This window comes from Sinohyriopsis cumingii, chromosome 18 (genome assembly GCF_028554795.1).
Source record: "Sinohyriopsis cumingii isolate HCF-2022 chromosome 18, ASM2855479v2, whole genome shotgun sequence".
NCBI classification, from domain to species: domain Eukaryota; kingdom Metazoa; phylum Mollusca; class Bivalvia; order Unionida; family Unionidae; genus Sinohyriopsis; species Sinohyriopsis cumingii.
The window spans coordinates 28315001-28336835 of record NC_142978.1 but is presented as its reverse complement, the minus strand read 5'-3'; the positions used below and the strand labels follow the sequence as shown (position 1 = coordinate 28336835).

At 33.2% G+C, this 21835-nt stretch overlaps 1 protein-coding gene across 1 annotated transcript in view; it reads right to left on the bottom strand.

Annotated features, from left to right (window-relative positions):
* Positions 1-21835, bottom strand: part of LOC149776288 (ATP-dependent RNA helicase DDX42-like) — a 99462-nt gene that overhangs the window by 10707 nt on the left and 66920 nt on the right. Inside the window, exons 15-19 of the mRNA XM_089942740.1 lie at positions 19827-19907; positions 15364-15465; positions 11482-11583; positions 2990-3114; positions 1181-1279 (exon numbers count right to left, since the gene is read on the bottom strand). Of these exons, the coding sequence (XP_089798866.1) occupies positions 1181-1279; positions 2990-3114; positions 11482-11583; positions 15364-15465; positions 19827-19907 (509 nt within the window). The remainder of the gene's footprint in view (positions 1-1180; positions 1280-2989; positions 3115-11481; positions 11584-15363; positions 15466-19826; positions 19908-21835) is intronic.

The window sequence follows — 21835 nt, the reverse complement described above, 5'->3', positions numbered from 1 at the left end:
GAAACTGATCTCCAAGCACGACTGGCAAAAGGTTCTCAACAAATGGTTAGACTAGGTTGCTGAAAAATAGCCATGTATCTTATCGCCATGACTTCAATGTATACTGAGGATGAGCTTCCATCAGTCAATACACACAGAGGAAGGTTTCACAGAGCAAGGTCCACAATATTTCTTTCCACAGTTGAAACCTGAGATTGATGGTCATCAAATGTGTCTTGTTGCACACTTGGTTACAATTTCATTTAAATTGTTGGTGCAAAAGGAAGGAACCACTAATGCTTGCATTTTAAAGTTGTCTTTCAACACAACAAAACTCTGGTTGCAGAAGCCAGAAAATCATACTGATTACTGTGTAGAAGACTGACCTTTTCCTGGACATGGTTAGATAAAAAAGATGGCACTTGTAAGCGAAAAAGTGGGTTGATAGGAGATCAACCTGTGAGGGGTGCAACAACTGTTGTTGTTGTTGCTGTTGTTGTAGGGTTTAATGCCATTTTTCAGTATAAGATAGGCTATACATAGCATCCAGTATAAATGATGGAAGAAGAACCAGGTAAAGCCCCGGAAAGAGCCACCAACCCACAAGAAGCTACCAGCAAACTTTCTCACATACCCACATTAGCTGAACCCATGCAGACAGAGGTGAGATGGCAGTGATCTGTAACAGTGAGTGCTTTAGACTACTCTGCCACTTGGGGCCCCTGCAACAACTGAGAAGGTGAAACAGGATGTGTGAGATGATAAACAAAGACTTGGGATAATGGGTAATGTCAGATGTCTCTTAAATTAAACATAATGAGTGTACCAGTGAATGAGCAGGAGTAAAGTGGCTGCAGAGGTGGTGACAAATCAGTACAAATGGAATCTGAGTCTGACTGATATGCATGCAACTTCTGCAAATTGATCACGAAACATGAAAAAGTATTTTTCAGAAATTAAAGGATTTAAATACAAGGATTACATACCAACTACAAATGTCTTCAAACTTTGGAATCTGCACAAATTTTCTTCAACATTGAATAACTTTAAAGATCACCACGCTTACAAATAAAGACTATTAGCTGATAGATACTGAGTCGATATTGTAATGTGGAAATTGTCAGTTTCAAATATCAGTAGCTATAAAATAGGATTTTTATCTATTGATTAAAATGGTTACATCAATTAGCAGTCAACTTACATTCTCAGAACCCAGTCCAGGTCGTTCCTTTATTCTCCCACTTATATTGAGCAGCTTTCCTTTCCCCTGCTTGTGTCTACTTTTTCTGAACCAGAGATTCTGAAAGGATTATTTGATGTGTATGCTTGATAGTCCTCAAAATTAAAGTAAAACTAAAATAGGAATAGTGAAAGCACCATGAAATTCTCCAATTAAAGTAAAACTAAAATAGGAATAGTGAACGCACCATGAAATTCTCCAATTAAAGTAAACACAAGGATCTGTGAAATGATTCAAATGTTTGGAACAGCAGGCCAGTGAAACAATGCCCCCATTATAGGGGCAATAATTCTTAGAAATAACAGCAATGAAATGACAGAGGCTATAATAGCATTCAAATGATAGGGGACATCATTCTTAGCAATCAAATTACTGGGGCCATACTCCTTACAAATAATACAAGAGAGTTACAGTAGTTTAGTTGGGGGAGCGTTAGAATCTTCATACAAGGATCATTGGTTTGATACCTTCCTGGCCAACCATAGATAGATATTTTCGTATGTCCACTTGGGAAGGCACCTAGTTCCCAGTTTCTCAGCATGATATATTCAATAATTATAATGTCTTAAATATTCCATAATGTCTTAAATGTGCATTTAAACCAACAAAACAAAAAATAAAAAAACAACAGCAATCAATTGATGGAGCCACAATTCTTACACCATAATTCAATCAAATAATGGGAGGCGAACATAAATCTTAAAAATATTAATAATCAAAATAAAATGGTCATAGTTCTTACTTACAAAAAACAGCAATTAAATGAAGGCGGCTAATTCTTACAAATTATAATTATCAAATTAAAGTGGTCATAGTCCTTTAAAAATAACACCAACCAAATGATGAGGGGCCCTAATTCCTACAAATTATAACCATCAAATTAAAGTGGTCATAGCTCTTACAAAATAAACCAACCAAATGATGAGGGGCCTAATTCCTACAAATTATAATATTCAAATTAAAGTGGTCATAGTTCTTACAAGATAATACCAACCAAAATGATGCAGGGCCCTAAGTCCTACAAATCATAACCATCAAATTGTAAGTGGTCATAGTTCTTCAAAAGTAATACCAACCAAAGAGGAGCCCTAATTCCCACAAATCATAACCATCAAATTTAAGGTCATAGCTCTTACAAAATAAGACCAACCAAATGATTAGAAGCCCTAATTCCTACAAATTAAAACCATCAAATTTAAGTGGTCATAGCTCTTACAAAATAACAGCAATTAAATAAAAGTAACTCCATACTGTACAACGTAAAACCATAGAAAAAATGTAATTCAGGCTCTACATAGGAAATTTTGGGTTTTTATCTTTATTTCTGTGTTTCTTACATAAGAACTCATTTCATATAAAATCTTTAACATTTGCTGAATTATATGTATGCCTTCAGAATTAAATATGATTTTAGGCAATAGCATTTCAGTCATTCAATTAGTTTCATAAAACTAACATAAAATCAGTGAAAACTGCACAGTTCTGTTTATCACACAACAAAATCTCTAAGCTTGTAAAACAGCATGGTTTACTGACAGTAGATGTTACTACAAAACAAACATTTTGAATTATAACTTTATCATTTACAATCCAATTTCATTAAATTTTCACTAACAACCCAAACATGTCTTTAATAAGACAGTACAATTATTATGAAGGTAAATTTTGATCGTGAAGACAATACTATGCTAATTGGTTATTGTCGTGGTGAGTGATTGATCCATACCTGTAACTGAACACAATACAACAGTAATTGTTCTCCCAACTCACCTGCATTGCCAGGTCCAGAAGAGGTTTGGGTACTTGCTGATCAGCACCCTCCAAATTCCTGACCAGGGAACCTGCAAAGTCTTTATCCTTCTCTGTGATAAGGGAGTATGCAAAACCCTTTTCACCTGTACAGATAATAAATGTCATTTTATATATGTATCTATATATATATGTATCTATTGATGCATTCACTGATGATTTTACACAGGTAAAGTAAATCTGTGTAACTTCTCAGTTATTCAAGGCCTGCAATGAAGAGATTTTGCATGTGATCTAAGCGTTATAAGTTTTACTTGAATCACATGTGATCTAAGTGTTATAAGTTTTACTTGAATTACATGTGATCTAAGTGTTATAAGTTTTACTTAAATTACATGTGATCTAAGTGTTATAAGTTTTACTTGAATTACATGTGATCTAAGTGTTATAAGTTTAACTTGAATTACATGTGGTCTAAGTGTTATAAGTTTTACATGAATTTTATATGAATATGATGTACTGCTATTTTTCACTCTCCAATTTTGCTGGATTTTCTAAATAAACACTTAAGAAGTATTATGCAATGAGGTTTTGGCAATTTAGACAACACATTTTTCCTGTAAGCAACAATTAACCAAATATTTAAACAGGAATAAGACATGTACTGTAAATTAGCTTTTTTTAAAGCTGGGACACCAATTTTCATGGATTTTAGAGTTGCTGCAAACCAAAACATTAAAGGCCCAACACACTGATCCTTCTATTGAAGCAATAGAAACACTTGCCCAATCAATAAATTTTAGTGAGAACAAAAATGTCATTTTTGGTAAAACAAGACATCCATGTGGGCCTAATGTCACTCTTCGTCTTTCACAACATAATAAAAGACCATTTCAATAGGCTGGCTTATGTAATGCTGTACAAGCACATCCTATGTAATTACCTCCCAAGTATAATTTAATGTCAATTTCATCAATACTATAGTCCATTACAAATGAACGTCAGTTTTATCCCTACTATAGTCCAGTACAAATTAATGTTAACATTATCAATAATATAGTCCATTACAAATTAATGTCAACATTATCAATAATATAGTCCATTACAAATTAATGTCAACATTATCTATACTACAGTCCATTACAAATTAATGTCAATTTTATCCATACTATAGTCCATTACAAATTAATGTCAACATTATCAATAATATAGTCCATTACAAATTAATGTCAACATTATCAATAATATAGTCCATTACAAATTAATGTCAACATTATCTATACTACAGTCCATTACAAATTAATGTCAATTTTATCCACACTATAGTCCATTACAAATTAATGTCAATTTTATCCCCAATATAGTCCATTACAAATTAATGTCAACATTATCAATAATATAGTCCATTACAAATTAATGTCAACATTATCAATACTATAGCCCATTACAAATTAATGTTAACATTATCAATACTATAGTCCATTACAAATTAATGTCAACTGTATCCATACTATAGTCCATTACAAATTAATGTCAATTTTATCCACACTATAGTCCATTACAAATTAATGTCAACATTGTCCATACTATAGTCCATTACAAATTAATGTTAACATTATCAATACTAAAGTCCATTACAAATTAATGTCAACTGTATCCATACTATAGTCCATTACAAATTAATGTTAACATTATCAATACTATAGTCCATTACAAATTAATGTTAACATTATCAATACTATAGCCCATTACAAATTAATGTCAACATTATCAATACTATAGTCCATTACAAATTAATGTCAACATTATCAATACTATAGTCCATTACAAATTAATGTCAACATTATCAATACTATAGTCCATTACAAATTAATGTCAACTGTATCTATACTATAGTCCATTACAAATTAATGTCAATTTTATCCACACTATAGTCCATTACAAATTAATGTCAACATTATCCATACTATAGTCCATTACAAATTAATGTTAACATTATCAATACTAAAGTCCATTACAAATTAATGTCAACTGTATCCATACTACAGTCCATTACAAATTAATGTTAACATTATCAATACTATAGTCCATTACAAATTAATGTTAACATTATCCATACTATAGTCCATTACAAATTAATGTTAACATCATCAATACTATAGTCCATTACAAATTAATGTCAACTGTATCCATACTATAGTTCATTACAAATTAATGTCAACTGTATCCATACTATAGTCCATTACACATTAATGTCAATTTTATCCCTACTATAGTCCATTACAAATTAATGTCAATTTTATCCCTACTATAGTCCATTACAAATTAATGTCAACTGTATCCATACTATAGTCCATTACAAATTAATGTCAATTTTATCCCTACTATAGTCCATTACAAATTAATGTCAATTTTATCCCTACTATAGTCCATTACAAATTAATGTCAACTGTATCCATACTATAGCCCATTACAAATTAATGTCACCTGTATCCATACTATAGTCTATTACAAATTAATGTCAACTGTATCCATACTATAGTCCATTACAAATTAATGTCAGCTGTATCCATACTATAGTCCATTACAAATTAATGTCAACTGTATCCATACTATAGTCCATTACAAATTAATGTCAACTGTATCCATACTATAGTCCATTACAAATTAATGTCAACTGTATCAATACTATAGTCCATTACAAATTAATGTCAATTTTATCCCTACTATAGTCCATTACAAATTAATGTCAATTTTATCCCTACTATAGTCCATTACAAATTAATGTCAACTGTATCCATACTATAGTCCATTACAAATTAATGTCACCTGTATCCATACTATAGTCTATTACAAATTAATGTCAACTGTATCCATACTATAGTCCATTACAAATTAATGTCAGCTGTATCCATACTATAGTCCATTACAAATTAATGTCAACTGTGTCCATACTATAGTCTATTAAACATTAATATCAACTGTATCAATACTATAGTCCATTACAAATTAATGTCAACTGTATCCATACTATAGTCCATTACACATTAATTTCAACTGTATCAATACTATAGTCCATTACAAATTAATGTCAATTTTATTCCAACTATAGTCCATTACAAATTAATGTCAATTTTATCCCTACTATAGTCCATTACAAATTAATGTCAACTGTATCCATACTATGGTCCATTACAAATAATGTCAACTGTATCCATACTATAGTCTATTACAAATTAATGTCAACTGTATCCATACTATAGTCCATTACAAATTAATGTCAACTGTATCCATACTATAGTCCATTACAAATTGATGTCAACTGTATACATATTATAGTCCATTACAAATTAATGTCAACTGTATCCATACTATAGTCCATTACACATTAATGTCAACTGTATCCATACTATAGTCCATTACACATTAATGTCAACTGTATCCATACTATAGTCCATTACACATTAATGTCAACTGTATCTATACTATAGTCCATTACACATTAATGTCAACTGTATCCATACTATAGTCCATTACACATTAATGTCAACTGTATCCATACTATAGTCCATTACAAATTATTGTCAACTGTATCCATACTATAGTCCATTACACATTAATGTCAACTGTATCTATACTATAGTCCATTACACATTAATGTCAACTGTATCCATACTATAGTCCATTACACATTAATGTCAACTGTATCCATACTATAGTCCATTACAAATTATTGTCAACTGTATCCATACTATAGTCCATTACACATTAATGTCAACTGTATCAATACTATAGTCTATTACAAATTAATGTCAATTTTATCCCTACTATAGTCCATTACAAATTAATGTCAATTTTATCCCTACTATAGTCCATTACAAATTAATGTCAATTTTATCCCTACTATAGTCCATTACAAATTAATGTCAACTGTATCCATAAAATAGTCCACTACAAATTAATGTCAACTGCATCCATACTATAGTCTATTACAAATTAATGTCAACTGTATCCATACTATAGTCCATTACAAATTAATGTCAACTGTATCCATACTATAGTCCACTACAAATTAATGTCAACTGTATCCATACTATAGTCCATTACAAATTAATGTCAACTGTATCCATACTATAGTCCATTACAAATTAATGTCAATTTTATCCCTACTATAGTCCATTACAAATTAATGTCAATTTTATCCCTACTATAGTCCATTACAAATTAATGTCAATTTTATTCCTACTATAGTCCACTACAAATTAATGTCAATTTTATCCCTACTATAGTCCATTACAAATTAATGTCAACTGTATCCATACTATAGTCCATTACAAATTAATGTCAACTGTATCCATACTATAGTCTATTACAAATTAATGTCAATTTTATCCCTACTTTAGTCCATTACAAATTAATGTCAACTGTATCCATACTATAGTCCATTACAAATTAATGTCAATTTTATCCCTACTATAGTCCATTACAAATTAATGTCAACTGTATCCATACTATAGTCCATTACAAATTAATGTCAACTGTATCCATACTATAGTCCATTACAAATTAATGTCAACTGTATCCATACTACAGTCCATTACAAATTAATGTCAACTGTATCCATACTATAGTCTATTACAAATTAATGTCAATTTTATCCCTACTATAGTCCATTACAAATCAATGTCAACTGTATCCATACTATAGTCCATTACAAATTAATGTCAACTGTATCCATACTATAGTCCATTACAAATTAATGTCAATTTTATCCATACTATAGTCCATTACAAATTAATGTCAACTGTATCCATACTATAGTCTATTACAAATTCTCTCCAAAGATAAAGTCATAATTAATATGCATAGTCTCTTACTCATAACAGAAGTCAGCTAAGATTTTTTAAAATAAAATTTATGAGGCTTTAATGTGTGGTCACATGGCTTTCATACAAACTGAAATTAAAATTCAGAGACTTTTTTCCATTTCTAAAGGACATAGGTTTTTTGACTCTAAGTACTTAAATCTGGAAGTATTTCAGAAGAAAAGTATATTGCGGTTTTGTTTTTATTACAAACAAACAATTCAAATTATAAATTTTAATAACAATGTTCAAGTAATGGGACTGAGTAAACAAAATAACAAAATAATGTACAATAGAAAAAAATGCGATAAATCAAGTCCCTGAAGATTGTTGTTGTTGTTATAGGGTTTAATGCCATTTTTCAGCACAAGATAGGCTATGCATGGTGGCCAATATAAATGAAGAAGGGAAAACCCCGAAAAGAACCACCAACACGCAAGAAGAGATTTCAAATTCACTCACATGGTGGCCACAATGGATGTTAAGATCAGCACTATTTTGATTTTGGACCAACTAGACATCATTAGAAGTCTTTTGGTGAAAACCCCATGTCAATATGACTATCCATTTAGGGGGAGTAACAATAAGATTTTCAAGCTGACCATTGTGGAGCCACACTGGAACCAATTTTATTTAGGACTGACTAGATATCATAGATCTTTGGATGAAAATCATGTGTCAATATGGCCATCAATTCATGACATAAAGCAAATAACAGATTTTAAGGATGGCTGCCATGACAACCATTGTGGATGACAGATCAGCATCATCTTAAATAGGACCAATTGGGAACAATACAAAGTCTTCAGGCGAAAATCCCATGCTGATATGACTTTCCATTTAGAAGGGGTAGCAACAGCAAGATTTTCAAGATGGCTGCCGTGGTGAATATACTGGATTTCACATCACCACTATTTTCATTTAGAACCAACTAGACACCATAAGAAATCATTTGGTGAAAATCCCATATTTATATGACCATCCATATAGGAGAAGTAATGATAATATTTTCAAAATGGCTGTCATTACGGACATAGTTGAGGCCAGATTGGCACCAACTTTGTTTAGGTCCAGCTAGAAATAATAAGTCTTCTGGTGAAAAGCCCATAATAGGGAGGGGTAAGAATAACAAAATATTCCAAGACGACTGTTCCTGCAGCCATATTGACTATCTTATCAGCACCATTTTCATTTAGAACCATCTAGATGTAAAACCCATGCTGACAGGACAATTAATTCACAGGTGATAGCAATAGCTAGATTTTCAAGATGTGTAAATGTACTGAATGTTCAAGCAGAATCATCTTCATTTAGGACCATCTTGACATCATAAGAAGCCTGAAAACCCCTGTGTTAATTTGACTTTCTCTTCCAGAGGAGTAGAAAAAATGATACTTTACGGATGGATGCATTGGTGGCCATATTGGGCTTTTATATGGCATAATTTTCATCATAAGCCAAAAACACATCACAATAAGTACTTCCATGAAAATCTCATGTTTATATGGCCACTCATTCAAGAGGAGTAATGATAATATGATTTTCAAGATGTCCACTCAAACCATATAACATAACATTTTTACTTTACCCCATTAATCCTTTGCCGCAGCACATATAATAGAAGTTTATTGCAGAAGCACATGGCTATAACATTTTTCACAAAAGCTCTATTATACAACAGGCTTTCTTGTTTATAAAACTACATTTTTGTTAATATAATGAGTTTTATTCATGCTTTGTTGTTGTTGTTGTAGGGTTTAACGCCAATTTTCAGCACACGATAGGCTATACATGGCAGCCAGTATTAATGGTGGAGGAAGAACCCGGGAAATCCCTGGAAAGAACCACCAACCCTCGAGAAGCTACTGGCAAGCTTTCTCACATACCCACATTGGCCGAATCCAGACTCGAACCCACGCAGACAGAGGTGAGATGGCAGTGATCCGTAACGGAGAGCGCTTTAGACCACTCAGGGCCCCCAGTTTTATTCATGAGAAAGATGATGCATTATAACTTTGGATTGACATAACCCATATTTTTTTTCTCACTAACTCAGAAAATGATAATGATCTTTTAAATTGGCCGCAATCATCAGTTTCTGAAATTCGTCAACTGACAAAATGTAGAAATAAAATTTTATATGGTTTTTGTTTGGTATCATTAAATAATTGCTGCTTAGCAAATCATTTTGTATTTAAAAAGAATTTATGTAATTAATTATTTATATTTCACTTTGGAACATGTTAAGCAATCAATTTTAAAACAAACTGGAGAAAGAAACAAATTTAGCATTTCTCACATTCTTTACATTAATAACTGAGTAAATAGTCCATGGCAATCATGATACATATGGCTTCTGCATATTCTTTCATTATAAACTCACTAATACTAGCATGTGATTTCCTTTTGTTTGTTTAACAGCAGTTTCTCTCTCTGATGATTTATTAAAGTCACTGTATCATTTAACTTTTTATATTTTGTTTAGCATCCAAATCTTCTCCTGGGATTCTTTCCTAGGAAACTTACATTTCACCTCCAACAATACACATATGTAAATGCATTTTAGTGGGCAAGTTTAGAAATATTAAATGGCATTAAGGTATATTCTGCACTTAAAACTGTAGTTCATCCAACAGGTAAGTTTGATGTGATATAGTGGATGTCCACTATTATATAATTAAACTGCTGTAACTTTCCAACTGAGGCAATAAAACTTAATCCATCCATTACAAGCTGGAAATCCATGATGACCACTATTTCCAGTCCCTGGGAGACAACAGTGTGAATGGATTAGTTTTCACTATGAAACTGGGGATTTCCCATTATTCGCAATATGTGTACGGTAAAGTCAGATAGCATTCTCACAGTATTATAACAAAATAATGGATTATGAAGACCATCACTATAGTCTTCCATCCACTTCCATCTTTTTCCTTCAGCCATGCCCACCTCCATCTGTTTTTTTATTATTTTATAAAACCCTTGTTCTAAACTTTCTGTGTCACTTCCCACCAATATAAACTGAATGGATACAAAATGGAAGTTGGTGATCAAAAACTGAACTTTAACCACAACATAAATATGATTAATGGTGTCATATAAGTAAGTATATCTGATAAAAACATAAGATCATACAGGGGCTGTCACCAATCATTACCATGTTTGAAGGTTACCGAAAAATCAAATCAGTGATGCAGCCAAATTAGAAAATAGCTGAGATCTTAGTTAAATAAATTCTCATGTTAGCATCATTTGTACTGAATACTTGGATATAATTGATGAAATGTTTCTGAAATTTACTGACTATTTGCATTTCATTTACAGACTCTTAAACCTGCCATGTACCAAAAAAGCCGTAACAGATTTGTATGAACTGGAAAAGTGTCTTTGGGTAACTACTTGAATACTGAATTCAATCTCTATAAGGAAAACATGATATGCAAACCTATGCATCATGAAACAATATTTACTACTCTAAGCAGTATCCTCCGGATTCAGAGTTGTTGAGTCACAAAAGAAGATAATGATACAAAATTCCTTATTGTTATCTCCAATGACAAGAAGGATTCCTCAGTCGAGTCTAAGCTGATTTTCATATTCTCAGCTAAGCATAGAAATGTTCAAGCATTTTTAGATAGAAATACAAACCTGCTCTCCCAGTTCTGCCCACTCTGTGAGTATGAGTGTCGATATCCCGGGCAACATCATAATTTACCACCACCTTTATGGAGGGGATGTCCAGACCACGGGCTGCAATGAACATTTAGTTTTTAATAGTGCACTTGGTTTATTGTCCTTCAGCATATACAATACCACTCTCTTGCAACTCTTTTTCATTAACAGTCTCATCCAATTTAAAGTTTTGTTGTTGGAAATGTAGATTAAGAAAAAAATTTCAAAATGGAAGAGGATGATGAAAAAGAGGCTGCAACAACTTCAAGAAACATGCAGTCAGAAAAAGAGTTGGTGTTTTGTACCTGATAAAGTAGTCTGCAATGTAATAATGCAATAACTGTTTGAAAACTTCATTTTAATTGGGAGAAATATATATAATAAACATGCTAATGAACATTAAACATCAAAATAAATAATATGCATTGAAAATCCATCTCAGATTTGATAACTGTGTTACACTGAATATCAATGTTACATTTGATGTGTTATATTTAATATGTGTTAAATTCAATATATGTGTTACATTTGATAAGGAAATGGTGAACACTGCACTTTCCAAAGCCAAAAGTTTGCTACCCAAATCATCAAGAATTATGAATTCTGACAAATAAGTGGTCATCAAGATAACAACAAGAGTTGTGACATTACAGTTAAATATGGATCTATATACTTAACTGTTACACAACACAATATCAGATCAATATGTTGTACATATATGCTGAGTCTACTGCTATAAATGGAAACCAGAACTGCAAAGATTCACAATCACAAATACACATGCTTTCTGCTGCATATCTGCAACCCCATCCCCACCCTAGTGCTTACTCCCACCCCCAGACCATTACCAAAGGGTCATAATATGTCAAATATATAATGCATCATCCCACCAAGATTTGTTTGTTTATAAGACCTCTGACCCCATCCACTGGAAACCCATGGACAGACCTATGTAAGACTTCTGACCCCATCCATTGGAATCTCTTTGACGGGAATAGAATGTCATCCCTGTTCCCCTGTTCGGCAATATTTTGTGAATTTCTAACCAGTGATTGGGGGGGGGGATGTGATAAAGGACAGAAGATGGATGAAGAGACAGACATAAGGTATCACATAATCCCTGCAGCTTTTTTTTTAAATAAAAAAATGATGAGGAAAACAATTATTTGTTTTTATTATTTCATTTACCATACAATATGGTTTTAAGTGCAAAAAAAATGAACTGAACTGAACTCACTTCGATTAGACTTTAGTAAAACAGTAACAGACATAATTCCAAAACCTCAGTCAACTGAAATTACCTTGAAAATGAAAAATGTTTAAGTCAGTGAAGAAAAACCCATAACTACAAAAACCAAACTGCATGTTCAAACCCAAACGTCAACTGTAAAACTTAGTCAAAGCCATTCAAAATAACCAATACAGATGCAATGAAATGCCAGCTACTGTTAAAGTCCTGGATTATTCCCTATAAAAAAAAAGCTGGAAAATATGAGCAACCAATCCGCTAATTAACAGTACAATAACAATAAATGTCTTTAACTCTAAAAGGATTTTCTACTACTTGAGCTATCCGAGCCTATTAACCAGAATCGCACCTAACTTGGCTGAAATCTGACAAGCTTACAGAAAGATATACTGTGAAATTTAAAGTTTCCAAGGACTAATTCCTATAAATGATAGTGTCAAATGATTGAATCTTACAAGGTCTTCTCATTATACAGCTGCATTCCAAATTTAGTTAAAATTTAACAATCCATAGTAAAGTTATATGGAAGTGTAAATCATTCAAAATCTTCATCAATATCAATTTGCGTGCCAATCTGGTTGAAATCCAACAATCCACAGTAAAGTAAATCTGGAGACATAACTCCTGTAAATAATGTCATGGAATGCTTGAAATCAAATTCACATGACATCTCATTCATTTAAAACTGCAGCTAAACTGTTTTTGGAGTCCAACAAATCCTGGTAAAGTTATGTTGTGGAAAGCAAAGCTAGGTGGACAGTCAATCAGGGACAATAACTGCTGTAAATAATGGTGTAGATAGATCTGAGATCTGATCAATATAGAACTGTGTGTCATATTTCTATGAAATCCATCAAGCTGTGAAAACCATTGTTGGGAGGATGGGCATTTAGGGACAATAACTCCTTTAGATAATCGACTGGAATGTGGAAACTGAACTCATTCAAGATCTTGTCAATGTAAAGGTGCATACCAAATATGGCTGAAATTCAACGCTTAATGCTGAAATCAAATTGCTGTCAAATGGACTGATTACTATAGGGCTCCACCGACTTCATCTAGCAGGACTCTAATCAGCACAGACATTTATTCTATAAAAACTGATTTGCTTTTCATAATTTGTTAATACATATAAAGATTTACTTGCAAAAGAACACCTGATCACATGTCATTCAAAGGTGAAAATGGATACCAGTAATAAAAAAAACCCACCTCAAAACCAAAACACTGACTTGGTCCTTATGAATTTTAGTCTAATAGGTGTCAATGTAAAATGGCCTAAAAAGGGTAGACCTCATATAACAATTATTAACCATGTATAACAGTTACTGACCTCATATAGCAGTTATTGATCATTACTGACCTCCTATAATAGTTCTTGATCATTACTGACCTTCTATACTAGTTCTTGAACATTAGTGACCTCATATAACAGTTACTGATCATTACTTACCTCATATAACATATTGATCATTACTGACCTCATATAACATATTGATCATTACTGACCTCATATAACATATTGATCATTACTGACCTCATAGGGGCCCCGAGTGGCCGAGTGGTCTAAGGCGCACTTCGTTACGGATCACTGCCATCTCACCTCTGTCTGCGGCGGTTCGAGTCTAAGATTCAGCCAATGTGGGCATGTGAGAAAGCTTGCCAGTAGCTTCTCGTGGGTCGGTGGTTCTTTCCGGGGTTTTCCGGGTTCTTCCTCCACCATTAATACTGGCCGCCATGTATAGCCTATCGTGCTGAAAAATGGCGTTAAACCCCACAACAACAACAACAACAACTGACCTCATATAACATATTGATCATTACTGACCTCATATAACATATTGATCATTACTGACCTCATATAACATATTGATCATTACTGACCTCATATAACATATTGATCATTACTGACCTCATATAACATATTGATCATTACTTACCTCATATAACATATTGATCATTACTGACCTCATATAACATATTGATCATTACTGACCTCATATAACATATTGATCATTACTGACCTCATATAACATATTGATCATTACTGACCTCATATAACAGTGATCATTACTGACCTCATATAACAGTTATTAACCATGTATAACAGTTACTGACCTCATATAGCAGTTATTGATCATTACTGACCTCCTAGAATAGTTCTTGATCATTGCTGACCTTCTATAATAGTTCTTGACCATTAGTGACCTCATATAACAATTATTGATCAAAGTCAAAGACTTATAAAAATGGTACTAGCAGCTGCCTCACTTAGTGCTCAGCATTAAGAGGTTAGTGTTATGACTGGTCGGCCTGGTGTCAGGATAATGTGACTGGGTGGGACAAGATGCTACATATCTATGGCATGATACCCCAGTGCTAGACATCAATATAAACTACCACACTGTTGACATCATAGTGATATGACTGACAAATTATTAAAGCTACATAAAACATCTAAATCACACACACACAGAGTGCTCATTACATACCTCATACAAGTTATTATCATTACTAAACTTGTACAACGGTCATTGATCATTAATGACTTCAGATAACAGTTACTGATCATTATTAGAATTGCATTGATTGACCTGATATACACTTACCTGCTACATCTGTTGCCACTAATATGGGCACCTCTCTTTTCTTGAAAGCTGTGATGACTTCATTTCTCTCTGGCTGACTCAAATCACCATGTAATAAACCAACTGAAAGTCAGTAAATAAGTTAATTTTAATAACCTAATAAAATTATAGTGAAAATTAAGAGTATTCAGGTTTTTAATAAACTGCTGAGTCTCATATGAATTAATGAAACTAATCAAGTTAGTGATAGTAATCAGTCAATTTGATAACATGTTGCAAAAAAAAAGTATAACATCCCAGTAGATGGCAGCAAATCAAAGTTTGGATTCACAGGTACAACTTATTTCATCTTTTACATCTTAAAACTATATAGGTAGCAAGATTAATATAGCCTATATGCCACATCACTTATTTATAGGGATTACCTATACATTTATTGTAGCAAGATTTACCTCCCCTGCAAACACACCCTGTCGATATTTTCCATTCATTTCTATGAAATAAAAATTTTCTTCATTGTATTGAGCTATGCAGATATCATTTCTTTCCTATGAAAACAAATTTCACAGCAATTACTGTTTTTATGTTGTTGTCTCTTGTCAGGCTTTCCAATACCTAGTGAAATATCAGCTAATGCCCTACACATAAAACTGTAACACTGAGCAATGAATGTTTTTCAATAAAACTGACCGATATATTCGTACATAGTACACATATTGGGTCTGCCCAGATGTTAAGATATGGAATATGATGGTATGATTGGATTCGGTGTCGACTGAATGATCCACATCTGATGGCAGACTGAAGGCCTGACAGAACAGAGCCATTATTCATTCCTTTTGGTAGCAATTTCATGAAGCAAACATGGAATATAAGACATCAGATCAATCTGACTCAAATATCATTCTTTGGAAGGTGCAGATGGGCTGTCATCCTGGTGAGGAATTAATCCTTACTGCTGAGCTTTCTGCATCCAACATTTCTACCAAAAGAACAATTATTCACAGAGGCAGTGTCAGTGGCAAATATTATTGCCATTCTCCTTTCTGCTTTAAAAGTGACTAATGTCTAACCAAGCTGTATACGATTGAGTCTCCATCCAAAATGCACGTGTGTCTCATGTATGGCCTGAATCATACCAACACGTCTCACATATGGCCTGAATCATACCAATACATGTCTCATGTATGACCTGAATCATACCAATACATGTCTCATGTATGGCCTGAATTATACAAATACAGGTTTCATGTATGGCCTGAATCATGCCAATACATGTCTCATGTATGGCCTGAATCATACAAATACATGTCTCATGTATGGCCTGAATCATACTAATACATGTCTCATATAATGTCTTAATTATACCAATACATCTCTCATGTATGACCTGAATCATACCAATATGTATGTCTCATATAAAGCCTGAATCATACCAATATATGTCTCATGTATGGCCTGAATGATACCAATACACATCTCATACATGGCCTTAATCAAACCAATACATATGTCTCATGAATGGCCTGAATAATACCAATACATGTCTCACATATGGCCTGAATCATACCAATATGTATGTCTCATGTACGGCCTGAATCATACCAATACATATGTCTCATATATGGCCTGAATCATACCAATACATTCCAGATAAATAATATGATCATCACCAGCCAGTTTAAAGCACTTAGCGAGAGCACATAGTCCTGGCCAGTGTGTTGAAACCTTTATATACAGAGCAAAACAATAGCCTCTACAGGTGAAATCATTCAAGCATTGCATTTATAGTGAAATTCAAAAAAGGATATATTCTTGGATTGTAATCCAAGACTGCTGGTATATCACCACAGCATCAACCACAGGCACGTCAACACTTCCAGCATTTATTTTATTTTGAAATGCCACTAAAGTTTTCTGAGAACTTTAATCTTTAGGACTTGTGTTAGAAATTCTAGGATTATTTGAGATTTAATTTGCAATACCATTAATTCTTAACATTTTCACTTTGTATTCAAGGGGAATAAATTATCTGTTGAATTTTACAAAACGTTTTGGCTTTCACTCTTTTTTGTTACTTTGTTTAAGAGTCATAACATTCTGTCTGTTCAAGCTGAGTTGTGATAAGATTTTTAAGATGGCTGCCATGGTGGCCATATTGGATGTAAGATTGGCTTCAAATTCTTTAGGATCAGATAGACATCACATAAAGTCTTTCAGTGAAAACCCCATTCTGAAATGACCATCCATTTAGAAGTAGTACCAAGAAAATTACAAGACGATCATCATGGTGCCCATATTGGACATCAGATTGGAACTAGTTTCATTTAGGACAAAGAGGACATCATAAGATGAAAACCCCATTTTGATATGACCATCCCTTCTAGAGGATTAGTGATAACAAGATTTTCAAGATGGCCACAGTGGTGATCATACTGGATGTTCAAGCAGCAAAATTTTCACCGCAGACCAACATGAATGAATGTGCGTGAAAAGTTTAAAGGCAATCTGCAAGTAGTTTGGAGAAGTAGTGATAACAAACTTGTGACAACAAATAGATAAAGACTGCCCTGGTGGCCTAGTGGTTAGAGTGTCCGCCTTGGAAGCAGGAAGTTGTGGGTTCGAACCCCAGCCAAGTCATACCAAAGACTTAGAAAAATGGTAATAACAGCTGCCTCGCTTGGCGTTCAGCATTAAGAGGTTAGTGTTAGGACTGGTCGGTCTGGTGTCAGGATAATGTGAGTGGGTGGGACATCATGATACATGTCTGCAGCATGATGCCCCAGTGCTAGACATCACTATAAACTACCACACTGCAGACATCGTAGCGATATGACTAAAAGAAAATTAAAGCTACGTTAAAAATACTAATCACACACACACACATGAATAGATGAACAACAGACAACAGACCATCCCATAAGCTAATCTGGTTTATGACCAGTAGGGCCAACAAACTGATTTATCATATATAATGAAGGATTACAAATTTCAAATTCATTTAATGAAAACTGAACTTATAAACACTGAAAGTGCCTTTTATGAAACCTTTTTTACTGATATGATAATTTAGTTTCAGTGTACCCCTAAACTATTGAGGTTAATGAGCATGGACAATATGCTGGACAATGACAGTTTTGCACCAGATCTTTATTTATAATAGTCTGGAATGAAGATGAAATTACCTATGTTAAAATCATACTGAATATTTTGAACAACAACATTTGGCAAACCACATGGAAAGAGCTGAATCTAAAGTCCTCCAGGTACTCTGGTAATGTAGAAAAGAGCTAGATCTAGAAAGTTCAAATTCTTTCCTTAAGTGCTCAACAAGTGTTTGAACACAAACAAACCATGCATAATGCTCATTCTAATATGTCCAATTACAAGGTATATAAATTACACACTGAATACATCAAAAAATATTATTTTTAAACATAAAAGAATCTTTACTTAGGTTGGTTGGTTGGTTGGTTGTTGTGGGGTTTAACGCCATTTTTCAGCACATGATAGGCTATACATAGCGGCCTGTATTAATGGTGGAGGAAGAACCAGGGGAAACCCCCGGAAAGAACCACCGACCCACGAGAAGCTACTGGCAAGCTCTCTCACATATGCACATTGGCTGAATCTGAGACTCGAACCGGCGCAGACAGAGGTGAGATGTCAGTAATCCGTAACGGAGAGCACTTTAGACCACTCGGCCACTCGGGGCCCCCTGTACTTAGGTAAGAATAGTAGGTGATTGTTGAAATTACAAATACCTTTATTTTCATTATTTTCTTTACCAATAAGAGACAGAATTATTAAAAGAAAGCAAATGGAAAATATATCCCAGTTAAGAAAATGAAAACTTTCTGTCCTTAATAGTGTTCAAATATTTATTTCTTGAAAAAACTTTTTTGTTTCGAACATTTGTAACTCTCATAAAGTTCAATAGACCTGTACAGGAGTTAGTTGACCATGTTAGATGTCTTATGGCCAATAAGATACAATTACATAGATCTGAAACATTAATATGTCTCATACTCTGAAAAATAAAATTTTACCTATACACTTGAATGGCTATAGATAGAAAATAACATTTTATCAAATATCACTGACATGGTTAACTGAAACATACAGCTAGCTAAATAAACATAAAATACAGCTAGCTAAATAAGCATAAAATACAGATTGAATATGTTTTAAGACAGCAGAGAAATTTTGTTCCTTAGTATTTTTATAATACTTAAAAGAATATGAAATTAATGTCAATATATGTCTTTTGTTTTAAATAGTGATTCATCATGCCTGCACCTTCATAACCTTTCAGAATGTGTATACTGTTTATTTATACTTACCACACAAAAAAAGTTACAAAACTTTAAACATAATGGTGCCTACAAAGTTCACCTTTGTTAAATAGTGCACGATATTACAGCTTATGTCAGAATACTGCACACCTCAAACCAAGTAAATGTTAAGAATGATCAGAAACTTACGTTTAAAATCTCTAGCCTTCAGATTTGTTGCAAGTTCTTCAGCATTGGCTTTTCTCGTTACAAATATCAGCACACTACCCACTGAAAATTAAAAAATTTAAGAAGGATGTCACAACAAGGTTCATTGAACAAACAAATGTTCAACTGGCCAAGTGGAATTTACAGGAATACAAGATTCTGACCATTTCTTATGCACTTTTATTTGTTTTAATTGCCGGGTAAAGAAAACCTTCTTTCATACTCTTAAAAAACTCCAACATACCAAAATCAGTAACAAAAATATCTTCTTACAGATTTAATGTTCCCAAGATATCTTTCAATGCCATATATGAAATTCTTTGTCACAGTCTTTCACACTGAACCTGATATCGTGAACAGAAAATAAACGAACTCATCTTACTCTCAAGACATACCCAAATGCCAAGCTTAATTAAATCTTTACCTGATATTCACTTGTTTAAAAAGTTATCTAAATAGTATCATTCAAACTAGACTTAATTAAAATTCATTCATAATTGGTTTTTTATCATGTTCACAACCTAGTTCAGCTAAATATCCAAGTCAAGAACTTTTGACATTAAACTCAATGTCAAGTGCTATCAACTTGTTATCTGGAATGCAACTAAATACAACAACTGGTCAAAATCTACTTGTACATGTCACTTAGTTCACATATTCAATGAAGTAAAATATGCATGCAATAACTGTCTTAACCTCTTAGTTGGAGGTCAAATGAGCACAATTTCAATGCAGAACAAGCTACATACTGCTCATGAGTTTTGTTGAAAATCCCATGTCAATACAACAATCCATCCAGAAGAAGTAGCTAATGATTTTCAGGAGCACTATCAAGGCAGCCATATTGGAGGTTAGATCAGTATCACTTTTATACAGGTACAACTACCAGTATATACTGCAAAAAGCAGGTTTAAAGTTGGAGTTCCTAAAATGATGGAATGATTATCCATTCAGAAGAACTGGATGTTACAGGTTAAAGTTTTATGAGATCATTTTCACTTAGGACAAAATATAGTGAGAAGTGTTTCAGTGAAAACTCCATGCTGATATGACCATTCCTTCAAGAAAAGTAGTGATATCAAGGTTTTCATGATGGCTGCCACAAACCATTTTTATTTAAGGTCATAAATCATTTTTAAAAAAGTCTTAATTGCAAAAAGCCTTTGTCAGCAAAACTATCAGTTAAGGAGAAGAAACCAGATTTTCAATACAGCTACCATATCATCGTGGCGATACTGCAGGTTAGTTCAGCACCATTTTCATTTAAGTCCAACATTATATCATGAAAAGTGTTGTGGTGAAAACCCCATTTCACCATCATTCAATCCAGAAGAGGTAATGATAAATATAGGTTACTGAATTTGTATGGGAAAAAATGAACAAGTTTTTTTCTAAGCAATAATGCATGACCTTGGGAGTGCAGTATTACTCAAAAATATCAAGTTCATATTTTCCTATACAAATGGAGTGACCTTTATAATATATACTCATTTTGTTTTTCTACCTATGGCATAAAAATAAAAAGAACACATTACAAGTATCAAAGTAACTGAATTTATGCTGTATTCCAACATAAATACACAACCATAGATTTAACAATATACAGTAACGATACTGATGCACACACAGCAAAGCCCCGAGACCTCTGATCTGGGTCTCATGCTACTCATTAATTTAGAAAATAATTCTCAATTTGGTCTACTTAAATTTGAAACTTAGGTCACATTGTGAATGAATGTTCAATGAAACAACTTTTCCTGTTGGTCTGGAATGGATAGATTTCATTTTTATGCCAATCCGACGCACTTCATCAGTTTGCCGTTGAACCCCAAAAATACTCATTCAAGTCAAAGTCTCAACATGTCATCATTCCGAGGTCACGTGCACTGCTTATTCCGCTACACTCGGAAATGAACACAATAATTTAAGCTAAAGTTGTTTATTTGATGTTCTGTTATAAATGACCACATGTACATCTCTGGGTCTTTCTG